Genomic DNA, 16210 nt, shown 5'->3' on the forward strand with positions numbered 1-16210 from the left:
CAAGTCTATACTGAGGACATCTAAGCCATTTTACCTGCAGACTGTATCCTCTCGTGTCTGTCTGGAGTCCCATCTTTATAGGTAGATAATGCTCGGCCGACGTCACCAGGAGGCTGTTCTCAGAGGGCAATGTCATCAGAGCAGTCGCATAATTACTGTAATGTTCTCAGGGAGTTTTTAAACTTCTTTGGACACCTTTGCATGTGTGGTTTATTACAGAAGACAAAGAACATTAGTGCTCCGCTATGGGGAGATGACCAGAGAAAAGCAGTGAAAATGGAAGACAGCCATGGATGAATAATGTTCCCAGCCGAGTTTTCGTTTTACATAGCGGTTTATTTCCACATTTTAAGATGATTGTCCAAATGATCAGCCTCCATAACATTTGAAAAGATGTCCTCGTGCAGCTCTGGAACACGTTTCTCTGTTCGCGGTTGAATTTAAAAACAGAGAAAGTGACATTTGTGGCTCTGGAACATGCAGTGTTTGGAACATGCTAAAACTGGGCCTAAACTCCGACATGTTTGGGGCGATTTTAAACATGCTCAATGCTACTGACTGACATAAATTTACGAAGAAAGTCTTAGACCACTGAGGTAAACAAACACGATTAACACACGACTGACTGACCTGCTCACACTGTACGAGTGATATGAACCAAGCCCCGTGTGGCGACACAAGCTGAACTGGGTCTGAATACATTGCATTTTAAATGTCTTAGTTATACAAAGAGCATTCCAACTTTTTTCTGGTTGTTTTTGTGCAAAACCTTGGACCTGATTAAACTACAGACATGGCCTTTTTCCACGTAAATAATGCAGAAAATGTAATGAGGCTTCGTAAACAAACTGTAGCTCAGTTTAATCTGAAAATGTGAAGATCTCCACGGATATTTGACCAATCAACACGAAACAAAAAAGGCTGTTTTTATGCGGACAATCAATTCTCACTCGGATGAAGAGAGGGGCTGAGCTGTCAACCGATCACCACCTGGTGGTGAGCTGGATCCGTGAGGGTCTGTTGGGAATGTTTGGTGGATCCGTCTGTCAGCAGGGTCTTCAACTCCCACCTCCGGAGCTTCACCCAGATTCCGAGGGAGATTGGAGACATTGAGTCTGAGGACCGTGTTCTCCTCCTCTATTGTCGATGCAGCAGCTCGTGGCTGTGGCCGCAAGGTCTCTGGTGCCTGACGCGGCGGCAACCCCTGAACCCGGTGGTGGTGCCCGGAAGTAAGGGATGCTGTCAAGCTGAAGAAGGAGTCCTATGTGGCCTTGTTTGCTTGTAGGACTCTGGAGGCAGCTGAGCGGTACCGGCAGGGCCAAGTGTGCCGCAGCTCGTCCGGTCGCAGATGCAAAAACTCAGATCTGGGAGGAGGACTATCGGTCGGCCTTAAAGATATTCTTGCAAACCGTCCGACGTCTCAGGAGGGGGAAGCAGTGCTTCATCAACACTGTTTACAGGGTGGGTGGGGAGCTGCTGACCTCGACTGGGGATGTTGTCGGGCGGTTGAAGGAGTACTTTGAGGATCTCCTCAATCTCACCGCCACGTCTTCCAATGAGGAAGCAGAGGCTCCTGAGCCAGAGGGGGACTCGCCCATCACCCAAGCTGAAGTCACCAAGGTGGTTAGAAAACTCCTCGGTGGCATCTCTGCGGTTTGCAGACGATGTTGTTCTGTTGGCTTCATCAAATCAGGACATTCAGCGTGCTCCGGTTTGCACTCCAGTGTGAAGCGACTGGGATGCGGCCGCTGTGTCGGCCTGTTGTGGTTTAGAGGGAGCTGAGTCAGGGGGTAAAGCTCTCGATTTACCAATCGATCTACGCTCCCACCCTCACCTATGGTCATGAGATCTGTGTAATGACTGAAAGCTTCCAGATCACGGATGCAAACGGCCGAAATGAGACAGGGTGAGGAGCTCAGCTACCTGGGAGGAGCTCGGAGTAGAGTCACTGCTCCTTCACGTCGAAAGGAGTCAGCTGAGGTGGCTAGGGCATCTGTTTCGGATGCCTCCTGGTCGTCTCTCTTGGGAGGTGTTCCAGGCATGTCCTATCGGAAAGAGGCCTCGTGGAAGACCAAGAACACGCTGGAGGGACTATGTCTCTGAGCTGGCCTGGTGTCGCCTTAGAGTCCCAGAACAGCTAGAGGAGGTGTGTGTGAATCAAGAAGTCTAGGCATCTCTTCTGAGACTGCTGCCTCCACGAGCCGGCCTCGGATAAAGCAGAAGATCATGGATGGATGGAAGAATGGATGTATGGGCTTTCAGGGCCTAAATACAAGATAATATAAACAACATTAAAAGCAATGGTCCTTTACAAGGTTTCACGTAGAGCTTCAATATGCACGAAAAAGAAATGGGAATGAGCCAAAAAAAAATGTAGTAAACCTTTTATTGATAACATTTAAACTGAAATAGGCATTGCAGCTGATCAGAACTACATACACATCCATCCATCCATCCATCCATCCATTCATTTAATTATCAAAGATAATGCCAGATCAGTGCACAAAGCAGGATTTCCAGGAATCAGAAGCCAAATTCACCCCAAAACCCACTGTAAAGTCAGTTTAGAATTGTGACTTAATGGGCAGTGTGGTTAGGGGACATTGTAAAGATTTAAACGCTAGAAAGAACAAAGTTATCTGAACTTAATTGTCAAAGAGTATTTCCTCTTTAAAAGCCAGAAACTCGTGTCTTGAAACTGAAACCACAAAAAAGATGCTTTTTCAATTTTTGCCTAAACAATTGGTCCCTCACTCCATACACAATGGGGCTAACAAATCTGGGGAGTATTTGAATAAATATATAAGAAACAAATATGACAAGCAGGAAATTGCGGGGGAACTGGTACACAAGAAATCTTACTATCAAGTGGTAAACATAGGTCAAAATACACAAGAGCAGTTGAAAACCGTGGAGCAAGATGGTGTTCCTTGCCTTTTTCAGATCCCCATCTGACCTGGCAGCCTTGGCCGCAAAAAATATATGCAAGTATGTGTAAAATAACACAATCCAAACAGCGACGAGATAGATTGAGTACAACACTTCACGTTTTTTCTTACTGACTGGATGACGCAACAAATTGTCTCTTTCACAATATATGGTTGACAGGAATAGTTTCCCATAGTCCATGGCCAAGACCAAACAGATGTCGGGCAAAATGGCGATCGAACTCATTGCCCAAATCCATGCGATGACAATGTACGTTCTCTTCATAGTGCAGATTTCAGAGTGGCGTAAGGGAAAGCATATGGTGATGTAGCACTGGAGGGCCATCACTGCTAAGTTAAGCGGAGAGTTCATCGTGGTGAAGACGGCAAAGCTTATGATTATACAACATAGAGTCCCATTGATCTTTTGGAAGATGTAACTAGTGACAAATAAGGTGACGATGGTGGTCAGTTGGATCATGTCGTTGATCACAAGATGGATGAAGAGGACGTAGCGAGGATTTGCATTCAGGATCTGAAAGGAGACGGGCGGAAAATCAATGTATTTTCAAATATTGTGACTTCTTCTGGTGTCTCTGCAAATTACGGATCCCCTAAAGTTCCCTACAGGGAGAAAAAATAAATGTTATATGCTCAACAAAAAGTATGGACGAAAATAATCAGCGGTTCATCATTTATACTCCAGTCTATGAAGCTTCTGAACGTGTTGAACTGTGACAGCAGGGGGCGCTGTATATTCATGTTCAGTAAGTACTTCAGAGGGAGCTTGTTTGAAAGACAAAAAAAGTCCATAGATTCCATAAAAAAAGATTCGGACTCCTATGATTCTGAAATTATACGCAAGTCTACAACATAAAATATATATAATTTTATAATATAATTTATATATAATTTTCCACCGCGATGTTTCTCCGCCCCCCTCAGGCCTAGGAGTTTGTGGCCCAGTTCAAAGCTCTGACTGAGCTCATTCCAGTGCAAAAAACGGGAAGGTTTCTATCACTTTCGGAGATGTCGGCCCGAAAATAACCTAATATCAGCGCCGATATAGAGCTCCAAAGTCCCACCCACTCCCGGTCACGTGTCAGGGTCTCACACAAAAAATCCCATGTATTTTTAGCATTGACTTTTCGAAAAAGTCAATTTATTATGAGTTTAACGTGCGACGCCGGCTAATCAGCTATGTGCTAACTACCGACACTTGCGCAGGTATTTTAGAAACAAACAATACTTCAAAATACCACAAAATTACTTTTATTATTTTGCAGTTTATAACGTTTTAGACAAATCTTCAATTTTACCTTGTATGTTTCATGTCCGTGAGTTAGCACATAGCTGATTATCCGGCGCCGTGATGTTAAACTCTTAATAGTTCACTTTTTCGAAAAGTCAATGCTAATAATACATGGGATTTTTTATGTTGGACCCTGACTCGTGACCGGGAGTGGGTGGGACTGTGAAGAGCTCTATATCGGTCGGGCCCTATGAAAGTATACAATAGTAAGCAGTTCTGCCTTCATTGGGCTAGGTCTAGCCATGCAATGCCAGCGCTCTTGTTCTGATGCATGTTGTGTGTGTCGTGCGCAAAAAAAAAGAAAAAACATTTATTTCTGTTTTCTTTTTTTAAGATGCAGCTTTTTTTTCTTCCTTTAGGGAACTTAAGGGGCTCCGTAGGAAATATACCTCTATGTCAAAGTGGGTAACCGAAGTAGCAGCATTATAACACATGCTGAACTATTTATACTTGTACTTTTGCCGTAGATAAGACTTTGTTGATCTCACAATGGAGAAATGCACTTGTTCCAGCAGCTTTTAAGCTCTTAAGAACTCACAGTGGAGGACAAATAGTTTCCAAATGTACAAAGAAGAACAAAAACAAATGTGCAAAAAAGTAATAATAATAAAGGTAAAGGTTATGCAGAATGAATAAAGAACTTTATAGAAAGAGCAAAATAATATGAATCAAATGAACTAAAATATTACTGTTTATTTGACAAACTGTCATGCAGTTGTCACAAATACAATTATTGGATTGATTGCTCACAGCAGATTAACAATGTTTTAGTAAACAGTGATAGTCACTTTTCCCACTAGTGCAGGGGTGTCAAAAAAATTGAGGGCCACACATTGAAGTATATAGGGTGTTTACTAACTCCACACCTTTGTGACTTGAAAGTTGGGTCATCATACTTTTCACAAATCACAAAAGTCACAAAGAGTCACGAGTGTAAATATAACACGATATAACACAACATGGCACTTATTCCCACTCTCTGACCTGGTGTTTCCTGAAGGTGTGGATAAGAGTTCCGTTGATGTAGTTGATGATCAGGCCCAAAGCGATCACAATAACATTCTTGATAACTGCATTGTCGTACGAGTCTCGGCTGGATGACAGAGACCCGTTCTGGCTCGGACTGGACACATTCATTTATGTAAAGTGGGAATCTGAAAAGACAACAGTGTAGTTATCCAATACAATGGAAAATGCACAGCCTGGGTAGAGATTCCCATTTACTCAGGTGTTCTTTATGTGGACATTGTGAGTAGATTAGAACATTTATGTTACTTTTTGCCTCTTCTCTCGTTTAAAAATACTAACCAGAATAACCATTTAACATGCCACAGTTCGCACTTGAATGTTTTGTCTTTCAAAATTAAAAATGTGTGAGAAGAAACTGATAGAACTACTTTACTTCTGGAAAACAGAACCTGTGTGCTGACTATTTGCAAGGTTTAGTTTATTGAAAGCCACAAATGCTTTATCAGCCGTAAATTTAAAAAAGGTTTGCAAAAGTAAAAAAACAAAAACAAACAGATTCTGGACATACAGAATGTTGCTGTGTGATTTCTACCACAATAAATAGCACAGTATGTTTTCATTTTAGGTTGAAGAAAATTACAAGAGCGCTTTCCCCCCATTTTCTAAAAAATAAAAAGCATTGTGAATTGCATTCAAGAAACCCTTTTTAACCTCCCAACCCACACCTGAACCAAGGTTATTTTGTCCAGTTTGGCATTACCCGAATCTAAAAAAGGGAAGAAAAATTGCGACGAAAACGAGGATGAAAACGTGCCAGAAAAGCAATAATAACACAACAAACTGGCAACAAAAACGCAAGTGATGGAAAAGCCACAAAAATATGACAAAAACAAACCCGGAAAAGCAACAAAGGCTGTCTGGAGTCCCATCTTTATAGGTAGATAATGCTCGGCCGACGTCACCAGGAGGCTGTTCTAAGAGGGCAATGTCATCAGAGCAGTCGCATAATTACTGTAATGTTCTCACAGAGTTTTTAAACTTCTTTGGACACCTTTGCATGTGTGGTTTATTACAGAAGACAAAGAACATTAGTGCTCCGCTATGGGGAGATGACCCGTGACAAGCGGAGAAAATGGAAGACAGCCATGGATGAATAATGTTCCCAGCCGAGTTTTCATTTTACATAGCGGTTTATTTCCACATTTTAAGATGATTGTCCAAATGTTGCTATGGCGCCAGCCCCAACTGTCAGCTAGTTTCGTTGGCTCTGTTACCTCTTTTATACTTTTTGCTTTTATCTTTATTTATAGATGTGTTTTTTAAAATTTTCTTCAAGTAGACTAGACATTGTGCATTTGTGCACATGGGAAGCTGCTTTTGTGTCACTTTTCCCTTTTATTTGTGACGTCTTCGGCACTTTTGGGATCCGCGTCTCCTTCTTGTTGTTCTTGTTGCCACGGTGACACACGCGGTCCTCTTGTTTATTCAAGGGAGCAGCTTCTTGGACTCAAGGACTCAGCTTTCATGCATGTGGAGAGGCCGGTGATCCCCGCCGAGATACGCAGAAAACGCAGAGGCTGCAGAGGTGGACGCAAGAGGAGAAGATGGCTACCCTCAGTGATCCTGGGTAATGTGCGCTCCATCTCGAACAAGACTGAGGAGCTGACCGCGCTAACCCGACATCAGAGGGCTTATCGGGAATGCGGACTGATGTGCTTTACGGAGACGTGGCTGAACGGGAATATACCGGACTCTGTGGTTTCCCTGGACGGATTTAAACTCGCGAGCGCAGACCGGTGTGTGGAGGGGAGCGGAAGAAGAAAGGCGGGGGAGTAGCTGTGTTCGTGAATGAGAGATGGTGCCACCCCGGCCACGCGCACGTGAAAGAACAGATATGCACCCGGGACCTGGAGATGATTGTCGTCAGCATGAGGCCTCTGGTTGTTTTTGTGCAAAACCTTGGACCTGATTAAACTACAGATGTGGGCTTTTTCCACATAAATAATATGGCGTATGTAATGAGGCTTCGTAAACAAACTGTAGCTCAGTTGAAAATGTGAAGATCTCCACAGATATTTGACCAATTAAAACGAAACAAAAAAGGCTGTTTTTATGCTGACAATCCATTCTCTACACTCGGGTGAAGAGAGGGTCTGAGCTGTCAACCGATCACCACCTTGTGGTGAGCTGGATCCGCTGACAGGGAGGAAGCTGGTCAGACCTGGCAGGCCCAAGTGTGTTGTGAGGGTCTGTTGGGAACGTTTGGTGGATCCCTCTGTCAGCAGAATCAACTCCCATCTCCGGAGCGTCACCCAGATTCCGAGGGAGATTGGAGACATTGAGTCCGAGGACCGTGTTATCCTCCTCCATTGTCGATGCAGCTGCTCGTGACTGTGGCCGCAAGGTCTCTGGTGCCTGACGTGGCAACAACCCCTGAACCTGGTGGTGGATTTTGGAGGCAGCTGAGAGCTACCAGCAGGCCAAGTGTGCCGCAGCTCGTGTGGTCGCAGATTCAAAAACTCGGGTCTGGGAGGAGTTGGAGAAGCCATGGAGGAGGACTATCGGGCGGCCTTGAAGATATTCTTGCAAACCGTCTGACGCCTCAGGAGGGGGAAGCGGTGCTTCGGGAGCTGCTGACCTCGACTGAGGATGTTGTCGGACGGTGGAAGGAGTACTTTGAGGATCTCCTCAATCTCACCGTCACGTCTTCCAATGAGGAGGCAGAGGCTCGGGACCCAGAGGGGAACTCGCCCATCACCCAAGCTGAAGTCACCAAGGTGGATAGAAAGCTCCTCGGTGGCAAAACTCCGGGGTGGATGAGATTCATCCTGAGTACCTTAAGTCTCTGGATGTTGTAGGACTGTCTTGGTTGACACGAACAATGCGGGTTTCATCCCGGTCGTGGCACACTGGACCAGCTCTATACCCTTCATCGGGTGCTCGAGGGTTTGTGGGAGTTCGCCAAACCAGTCCGCATGTGCTTTGTGGATCTGGAGAAAAAGTTCGACCGTGTCCCTCGTGGTGCCCTGTGGGGGGTTCTCAGGGAGTATGGCGTCCAGGGCCCTCTTCTGAGGGCTGTCCTTTCCCTGTTTGACCAAAGCAGGAGCTTTGGTCAAACAGGGAAAGGCAGTAAGTTAGAACCTTTGCCGGCAGTAAGTTAGACCTTTTCCCAGTGTGTGTTTGTCTCCACCAGGGCTGTCTTTTGTCACCGGTTCTGTTCATTACTTTCATGGACAGAATTTCTAGGCACAGCCTGCTGTTTGCAGACGATGTTGTTCTGTTGGCTTCATCAAATCAGGACATTCAGCTTGCTCCGGTTTGAAGCGGCTGGGATGTGTTCGCTGTGTCGGCCTGTTGTCGGACCAGAAGCGGCGAAAATGAGACGGGTGAGGAGCTCAGTTACCCGGGAGGAGCTCGGAGTAGAGTCGCTGCTCCTTCACGTCGAAAGGAGCCAGCTGAGGTGGCTCGGGCATCAGTTTCAGATGCCTCCTGGTCGCCTCTCTAGGAAGGTGTTCCAGGCATGTCCTATTGGGAAGAGACCTCGAGGAAGACCCAGGACACACTGGAGGGACTATGGGCCCGATCTTGTGCATCAAAACGGAGACGCTAGCGTGACATTTTGCGCTCAGTAGGAGTGCACTTTGTGATCTTGCCACTCCAGACTTAGCGCATTTAAGTGGGTGGAGACACAGATTTTCCTCCAACCAGATCGACTCCGCGTCCAGGAGAGTGGTTATGTGGGGTGAACATGTGCTTTTGTTTTGCTTCGCGTTCACGCCAAGCGCGGCCGATCCGCGCTGTAGCTCTTTTTCTCTCGAGACGTGAACATCGTTTAGCTCACGATGGGGTAAATAAAGTTTTTAGTTTGACCTGTGAGAACCTAAGGCTTAAGAAAGAACGCAAGCCAGCGCAATGTGAACGAGGAAGTGAATATCAGCCGTGTTTCCATCAGTGCAGTCACCTCCTCTTGTGACGCCCCCTCACAAGTGGCGGAGGCGAATGGCACATATAGCGCCGCCACTCGGAAAATAATTCGCCAAGAGCCTGCGCCGCCCCGTGCGCCGCCACAAGATCTGGCCCTATGTCTCTGTGCTGGCTTGGTGTCGCCTTAGAGTCCCCCCAGAACAGCTGGCGGAGGTGTGTGTCGATCGGGAAGTCTAGGCATCTCTGCTGAGACTGGATGGATGGATTGATGGATGGATGGGCTTTCAGGGCTTAAATACAAGATAATATAAATAACATTAAAAGCAATAAATCTTAAGAAGGTTTCATGTAGAGCTTCAATATGCACCAAGAAGAAATGGGAATGAGCCAAAAAAAATGTGGTAAACCTTTTATTGACAACAATTAAAGGGGCTAGATGCAAGTTTGTGATTTTATACTCACTACTGCCATCTCAGGCCTTATGCATAACTGCACCTTCTATATTAAGCTCGTGCATGACGGCAATTCGGGCCCGAAGTAACAACTTCTTGAGTGACAGTGCAGGATTTTAGAGGCAGTTGTGGTGAATAGGTCTGAGCTCATTCTACACCTTAGGGCAGGAAAATACATAATTTTAACATTTTTAAACTCTGCATAGGCCCTTTAAACTGAAATAGGCGTTGCAGCTGATCAGAACTGCACCATCGCTGCTGAGGTGGGACACAGTAAGACAGTCGTTTTGAATTTCTTAAAAGATCCTGAGAGTCATGGAGTCACCAGCACTGAGCCGTAGGATCTGTTTGGCTGTACGTCAAAACATGAAACGTAAGGAGCTCCATCTACAGCAAACAGCTGTCTAAATTAGCTCTGATTTAATTGAACAACAGAAAAATATCATTTCCTCTCTCCTAGTAATTCCTAAAGTCAACAAAAAGACTCACGGCGAGGCGTCTTTCCAATATTTTGGCCCTTGCCACTGGAACGTCCTGCTGGAGGAGCTCAGGGCCGCAGAGAACGTTCTAGTTTTTAAGAGCAGGCTCAAGACCCACCTTTTTAGTTTAGCGTTTAGCTGATATCTATTTATTTTCACCATATTTGTACATTTAGTCAGCTATTTTATAACTATTCCTAATTACCTATTATATTTGTTTTTAGTTAGTTTTCATTTGATTATGTATCTTATTTTATTTAATGTTGCCATTTGCAACTATTGTTTTTATTATTATCTCCAGTGGGTAGGAGTCGGCTTCTCTGATGGCGTTTCCTCACCTGGTTCATCTGTACCCAGACTCAGCCCTACGTCCATTATCTTATCATGTGTGTGTGTGTGTACTTTGCACTAGAACTTACCGTAAATGCTCTAATACAGGCCGGGGCCTTTATTTACTCAAGGGCATCTAGGACCAGGCCTTTATTGGAACCAGGCCACAATTAGAGACAGGCATTTAATTCTATTAGAGCAAAACGGACGACCAGGAAAACGAAGAAAAACGAGATTTGTGTCCATTTGCACCTAAAATATTAGGTTCATTTATTAATTAACATTTCAAACCCTCTCCCAGCGGCTGGAACATTGACGCCTTTTATTTTGTTGGGACAACAGGAAGTGTTTCGTTGCTGTTAGCAGAGCTTTGACATCAATGTCACTGCAGGTTTCTGTTTCGTTTTTACTGGACCGGATTATTTGTTGTTAGCTTGTGTAAAAGGCGAGTTTAGACGGAGCGATTGTGTTTGTGATCGATCATGAGACTGACCCGAGAGAAGATGAGACGCTCGCGCTGATCGGAGGAGTTATTTTGAGGCGTGGGACTGACCTGCACACGGAGAAGCTGGACGTGCTTTGAAGACGCGATGGTGACTTTATTAAAACCCTGGAGGGTCACACAACATTTGTTGTTTGCCCTGTTTCCACAAATAGTCACAGGAGGTTTGAAAAGTGGCTAAATCTGTGTCAAAGTTACGCTCGGATCAGCTCCTCCGCAGCGTCCCCCTTGGCCTGGGTTCCCGTTTGTTTACTTCCTGCACGTGAGTTATCATTAACACGAGTATGAGACAAATTCCTAACATGGGGAATATTTCTACCGCTATAGTTTCTAATAAAAGCCCCGGCCTCTGTTAGAGACCTGGCCGCTAATGGAATACAGGCCAGTATTAGAGAATTTACGGTAGTAAGAAAAGCGCTATATAAAAAAAGTTTTGACTTGATTTGAAGTTAGCGACCATAAAGTGAATGGAGCGGCTCAGGTGAGTATTTGCTTTAGTAACATACGCAAATAGACCCTGCAGCCATAATTTCCAGGGTGTTTTTGATGATCCAGACATGTCCATTTCTCTGTTTTTCACAGAAAGAGCACTTCTTATGGCCTTAGATTTGTGGTTTTGACCGTCACAGTAGACATTTTGAACATTTCTGTGAAGTCAGTTGTCATTTGTGACTTAATGGGGCAGTGTGGTTGGGGGACATTGTAGAGATTTAAACGCTAGAAAGGACAGAATAGAGTAAAGAGGAAAGAGGAAAGAATATTTCCTCTTTAAAAGCCAGAAACTCGTGTCTTGAAACAGAAACCACACAAAAAATGCTTTTTAAACTTTTGCCTAAACAATTGGTCCCTCACTCCATACACAATGGGGCTAACTAACCTGGGGAGTATTTGAATAAATATATAAGACACAAATATGACATCCAGGAAATCGCGGGGGAACAGATACACAAGCAATCTTACTATCAAGTGGTAAACATAGGTCAAAATACACAGGAGCAGTTGAAAACCGTGGAGCAAGATGGTGTTCCTTGCCTTTTTCATATCCCCATCTGACCTGGCAGCCTTGGCCGCAAAAAACATATGCAAGTATGTGTAAAATAACACAATCCAAATTGCGACGAGATAGATTGAGTACAACACGTCACGTTTTTGCTTACTGACTGGATGACGCAACAAATTGTCTCTTTCACAATATATGGTTGACAGGAACAGTTTCCCATAGTCCATGGCCACGACCAAACAGATGTCGGGCAAAATGGCGATCGAACTCATTGCCCAAATCCACGCGATGACAATGTACGTTCTCTTCATAGTGCAGATTTCAGAGTGGCGTAAGGGAAAGCATATGGTGATGTAGCACTGGAGGGCCATCACTGCTAAATTAAGCGGAGAGTTCTGAGTGGTGAATACGGCAAAGCTTATGATTATGCAACACAGAGTCCCATTGATCTTTTGGAAGATGTAACTAGTGACAAATAAGGTGACGATGGTGGTCAGTTGGATCATGTCGTTGATCACAAGATGGATGAAGAGGACGTAGCGAGGGTTTGCGTACAGGATCTGAAATGAGACGGGCGGAAAATCAATGTATTTTCAAATATTGTGACTTCTTCTGGCATCTCTGAAAATATACCTCAATGTCAAAGTGAGTAACTAAAGTAGCAGCATTATGACACATGCTGAACTGTTTATACTTGTACTTCTGCCATATTTGTTCATTAGATAAGACTTTGTTGATCTCATCTCACAAGAAGAAGAAGAAGAAGAAGATCTTTATTTATATAGCGCCTTTCACAGACATGTAGTCACAAAGCGCTTTACATGAGACAATTGTACATTCACTCCACACTCGGTGGTGGTAAACTACGTTTGTAGCTTCAGTTTCCCCTGGGGGAGACTGTCAGAGGCGCTTCGCGACTACACACGTCTGCGCCAACGGACCCTCTGACCACCACCATACATTCACACACACACATCATTCATCCTGGCCTATTGTGCATGTTTTTAGTGGTAGGGGAAACCGGAGTGCCCGGAGGAAACCTAAGTGTGACGTCACGACTTCCGCTTCCGGGTCCTAGCAAACCGGCAAATATGCGAGGAAAAAAACAATAAAAACTCTTAGAAACAACCATTAGTATTTCTGAAACTCAACAGAGAGTTACTGAACCTACTTATTTCTCAGATTCACTGGCCAAAAATGCCGCACCTACTGGTAAAAAAGTATTGTTAACAAAAGTCAGTAGGCTACTTCCGGGGTTAGCGTAGCTGCTGCACCGTTAGCATTTATTTCCGCTAACCCGGATGTAGCGATTTTTCGTAAATATTACTTTTATAGCAGTAGGTTCAGCACTTTTGGCTAATGGGCCTGATAAATAAGTCTGTTCAGTAACTCTCTGTTGAGTTTCATAAATATTGATTGTGGTATTAAAGAGTTTTTTGTAGTTTCTCGCACATCTGCGGACCCGGACCCCTTAATGAACGTATTGGATTGATAGTCACTTTTCCCATTAGTTTAGGGGTGTCCAAACCTTTTTCATGGAGGACCTTATCGAAGTATATATGGTGTTGGGGGTCAATGTGGTGACAATTTCAAAAAGGGGCCCTCAGAAACACTAATACAGGGGAGCTGCACTAGTGTTTCTGAAAAAAAGACAACAGACAATATTGTGTATAAAACTGATTCTCCGACTTTTTTATTGAAAGAAACGATTTTCCTCACCTTTTTTTTTTTGTACTTTGTCAACTAACTCCACACCTTTGTGACTTTGAAAGTTGGGTCATTGTGCTTTTCACAAGTCACAAAGAGTCACGAGTGTAAATATAACACATTAGGCACTTATTCCCACTCTCTGACCTGGTGTTTCCTGAAGGTGTGGATAAGAGTCCCATTGATGTAGTTGATGATCAGGCCCAAAGCGATCACAATAACATTCTTGATAACTGCATTGTTGTACGAGTCTCGGCTGGATGACAGAGACCCGTTCTGGCTCGGACTGGACACATTCATTTATGTAAAGTGGGAATCTGAAAAGATAACAATGTAGTTATCCAATACAACGGAAAATGCACTGCCTGGGTAGAGATTCCCATTTACTCAGGTGTTCTTTATGTGGACATGATGAGAAGATCTGAACACTTATGTTACTTTTTGCTTCTTCTCTCGCTTAAAAACACTTACTAAATTTAACCTCTTCAGCCCTAACGGCACCTGTCCAACTAAAGTCTTTTTGTCCATGGACAAAAACAGAATCACTACAGCTAACCACAATGCTTTTTATGTTTTAGAATTTTCTTCAACCTAAAATGAAAATATACTGTGCTAGTATTGCCCTTTTAGAAATCACACAGCAAAAATAAAATAAAATTAAATTCTGTATGCCCAAAATCCTTTTCTGGGGGTGTTGGTCTGAATACCCCACTGTCTGAGTGCACCGGTCCGAATGCCCCACACCCATTGATCTGAGGGCACAAAGTAAGGCTTGGTCGGGCACCACGCTCCCTTTAAGTTTAGATATAAATCCCCCCTCCCCCCATCCTTAAGTTTAGGTCTAACCCCACTATCATTAAGGTTAGGCCACAAAACCACGAACATTAAGATTAGGCTTGGGTTAAAAAAAAAAAAATAGATGGTTTGAAAAAGGATAGGTGTTTTTTCCCCACCTATTTGGTCAAGTCTGTACATTTTTCCTGTAGTTTAGTTTAGTTTATTTATTTATTTGAACAGGGACAGTGTACAATATACATTAACCTCAAAGGGAGAGATGCATTGTACCAGGTTATAGCACTTGTGCTAATTTCCACCTGCAGTCCCTGGGCAGACTGATGTCAACAAAGTCATAAAAATACTAATACAGAATAATACATTTCCCCAAAAACAGCATTAAAATCAACACACACTTCATTCATTCCAAAGCATTAAATTGCACACTGTTGCACACACACCAATTACAGGACATTATGGGAACAAGTTTGTTTTAAAATAAGCCATTTTTTAGCCTGGTGTGAAAAAGTGTTAAAATGTACACATGTGGTCAGCTCTGTTGGCAACATATTCCACTGTTTGATGCCCACACTGGAGAAAGCGGAGCTGCGGATTTACACTGGGGGGTCCGACACTCGCCCCGAACAGTCGACCGAGTGGCTCGAGATGAAATTTCTGAGCTCAGTGAAATAAACTTTTTTAATGGAGGAGCTGCAGTACCATTAATTATCTTTAACAACAGACAGAGATTTGAATATATGATTATGTTTTCAAAACTTAATATACTATGTTTTTTAAGAATATGACAGTGATGATATAATCGAGATTTTTTGTCATAAACTTTAAGAGAGCTTTTGTACAATGATTCCAGGGGCCTTAAGGCTGTTTTACAGGCCTGCGACCAACTCGTCATGCAGTAGCGAAAGTGCGGGATTATCATCGCATTTAGATAAAGATTAGAAGCATCTATGGTCAAAGAGTTTCTAATATATCTAAAATTCGCTATGTTAAATTTCAACGTATTGGTTAATTTTTTAATATGTTTTTTGAAATTTAAATTTGGGTCAAGAATGACTCCTAAATATTTAATTTGGTCTACATTTGAGCCAAATTCCCAATGTGTACCTGTAATCAAATACATCTCTTTATACTACTCATGTACTACTCTTTAAATACTCTTTAATAAACTGCTAGATGACAGTGTTAACGAAACCTAATTGGTGTAAATTATACAAGTTATCTGCTAAAGACAGGCAACAATACAAATCAAGTGTATATTGAGGACATCTAAGCCATTTTACCTGCAGACTGATCCGCGCGTGTCTGTCTGGTGCGACGAGTTCCATCTTTATAGGGAGAAAATGCTCGGCCGACGTCACCGGGAGGCTGTTCTCAGAGGGCGGTGCCATCAGAGCAGTCGCATGATTATTACTGTAATGTTTTCAAGGACACCTTTGCATTTTTGGTTTATTACAGAAGACAAATAACATTGACATGAGTGCTCCGCTATGGGGAGATATGTGTGAAAAGTGGATGAAAATGGAAGCCATGTATGAATAATGTATAATTGAAAATGTGTGGTCAATTTTAACTTAAAATTGGTAATCAGATTTATTCTCCTGAAACACCAAGAGGCACCAAGAGCCCCCCACACTTGCAGCACAGTGGATGCGTAGCAAGAAGCGCAACAGGAAACAAAAAAGGGGCAAATGAGGAGGTGACCCTCATGTGAAGAAATGGCAAGGCAAGGCAAGGCAAGTTTATTTGTGGAGCACAATTCATACACAAGGCAATTCAAAGTGCTTCACAGTTGCATAAATATAAGAAAACAAAT

General features: G+C 43.5%; 2 protein-coding genes across 2 annotated transcripts; both read right to left on the bottom strand.

The window, feature by feature from the left end:
- Nucleotides 1–1261: 1261 nt before the first annotated feature.
- Nucleotides 1262–5376, bottom strand: LOC306979464 (odorant receptor 131-2-like; the record flags this gene model as incomplete). The annotated part of the gene is made up of 4 exons (XM_079578417.1): nucleotides 1262–1419; nucleotides 1482–1573; nucleotides 2735–3462; nucleotides 5224–5376. The coding sequence occupies 4 exons, from the start codon at nucleotides 5374–5376 to the stop codon at nucleotides 1262–1264; spliced, it is 1131 nt and encodes a 376-aa protein (XP_079434543.1).
- Nucleotides 5377–7766: 2390 nt separating this feature from the next.
- On the bottom strand, nucleotides 7767–13902 carry LOC306979465 (odorant receptor 131-2-like; the record flags this gene model as incomplete). The annotated part of the gene is made up of 3 exons (XM_079578418.1): nucleotides 7767–7851; nucleotides 11728–12455; nucleotides 13750–13902. 3 exons carry the CDS (start codon nucleotides 13900–13902, stop codon nucleotides 7767–7769), a joined length of 966 nt encoding a protein of 321 aa, XP_079434544.1.
- Nucleotides 13903–16210: the final 2308 nt, after the last annotated feature.

The sequence above is a fragment of the Gobius niger genome, assembly GCF_951799975.1.
Source record: "Gobius niger genome assembly, chromosome: 20".
NCBI classification, from domain to species: Eukaryota; Metazoa; Chordata; class Actinopteri; order Gobiiformes; family Gobiidae; genus Gobius; species Gobius niger.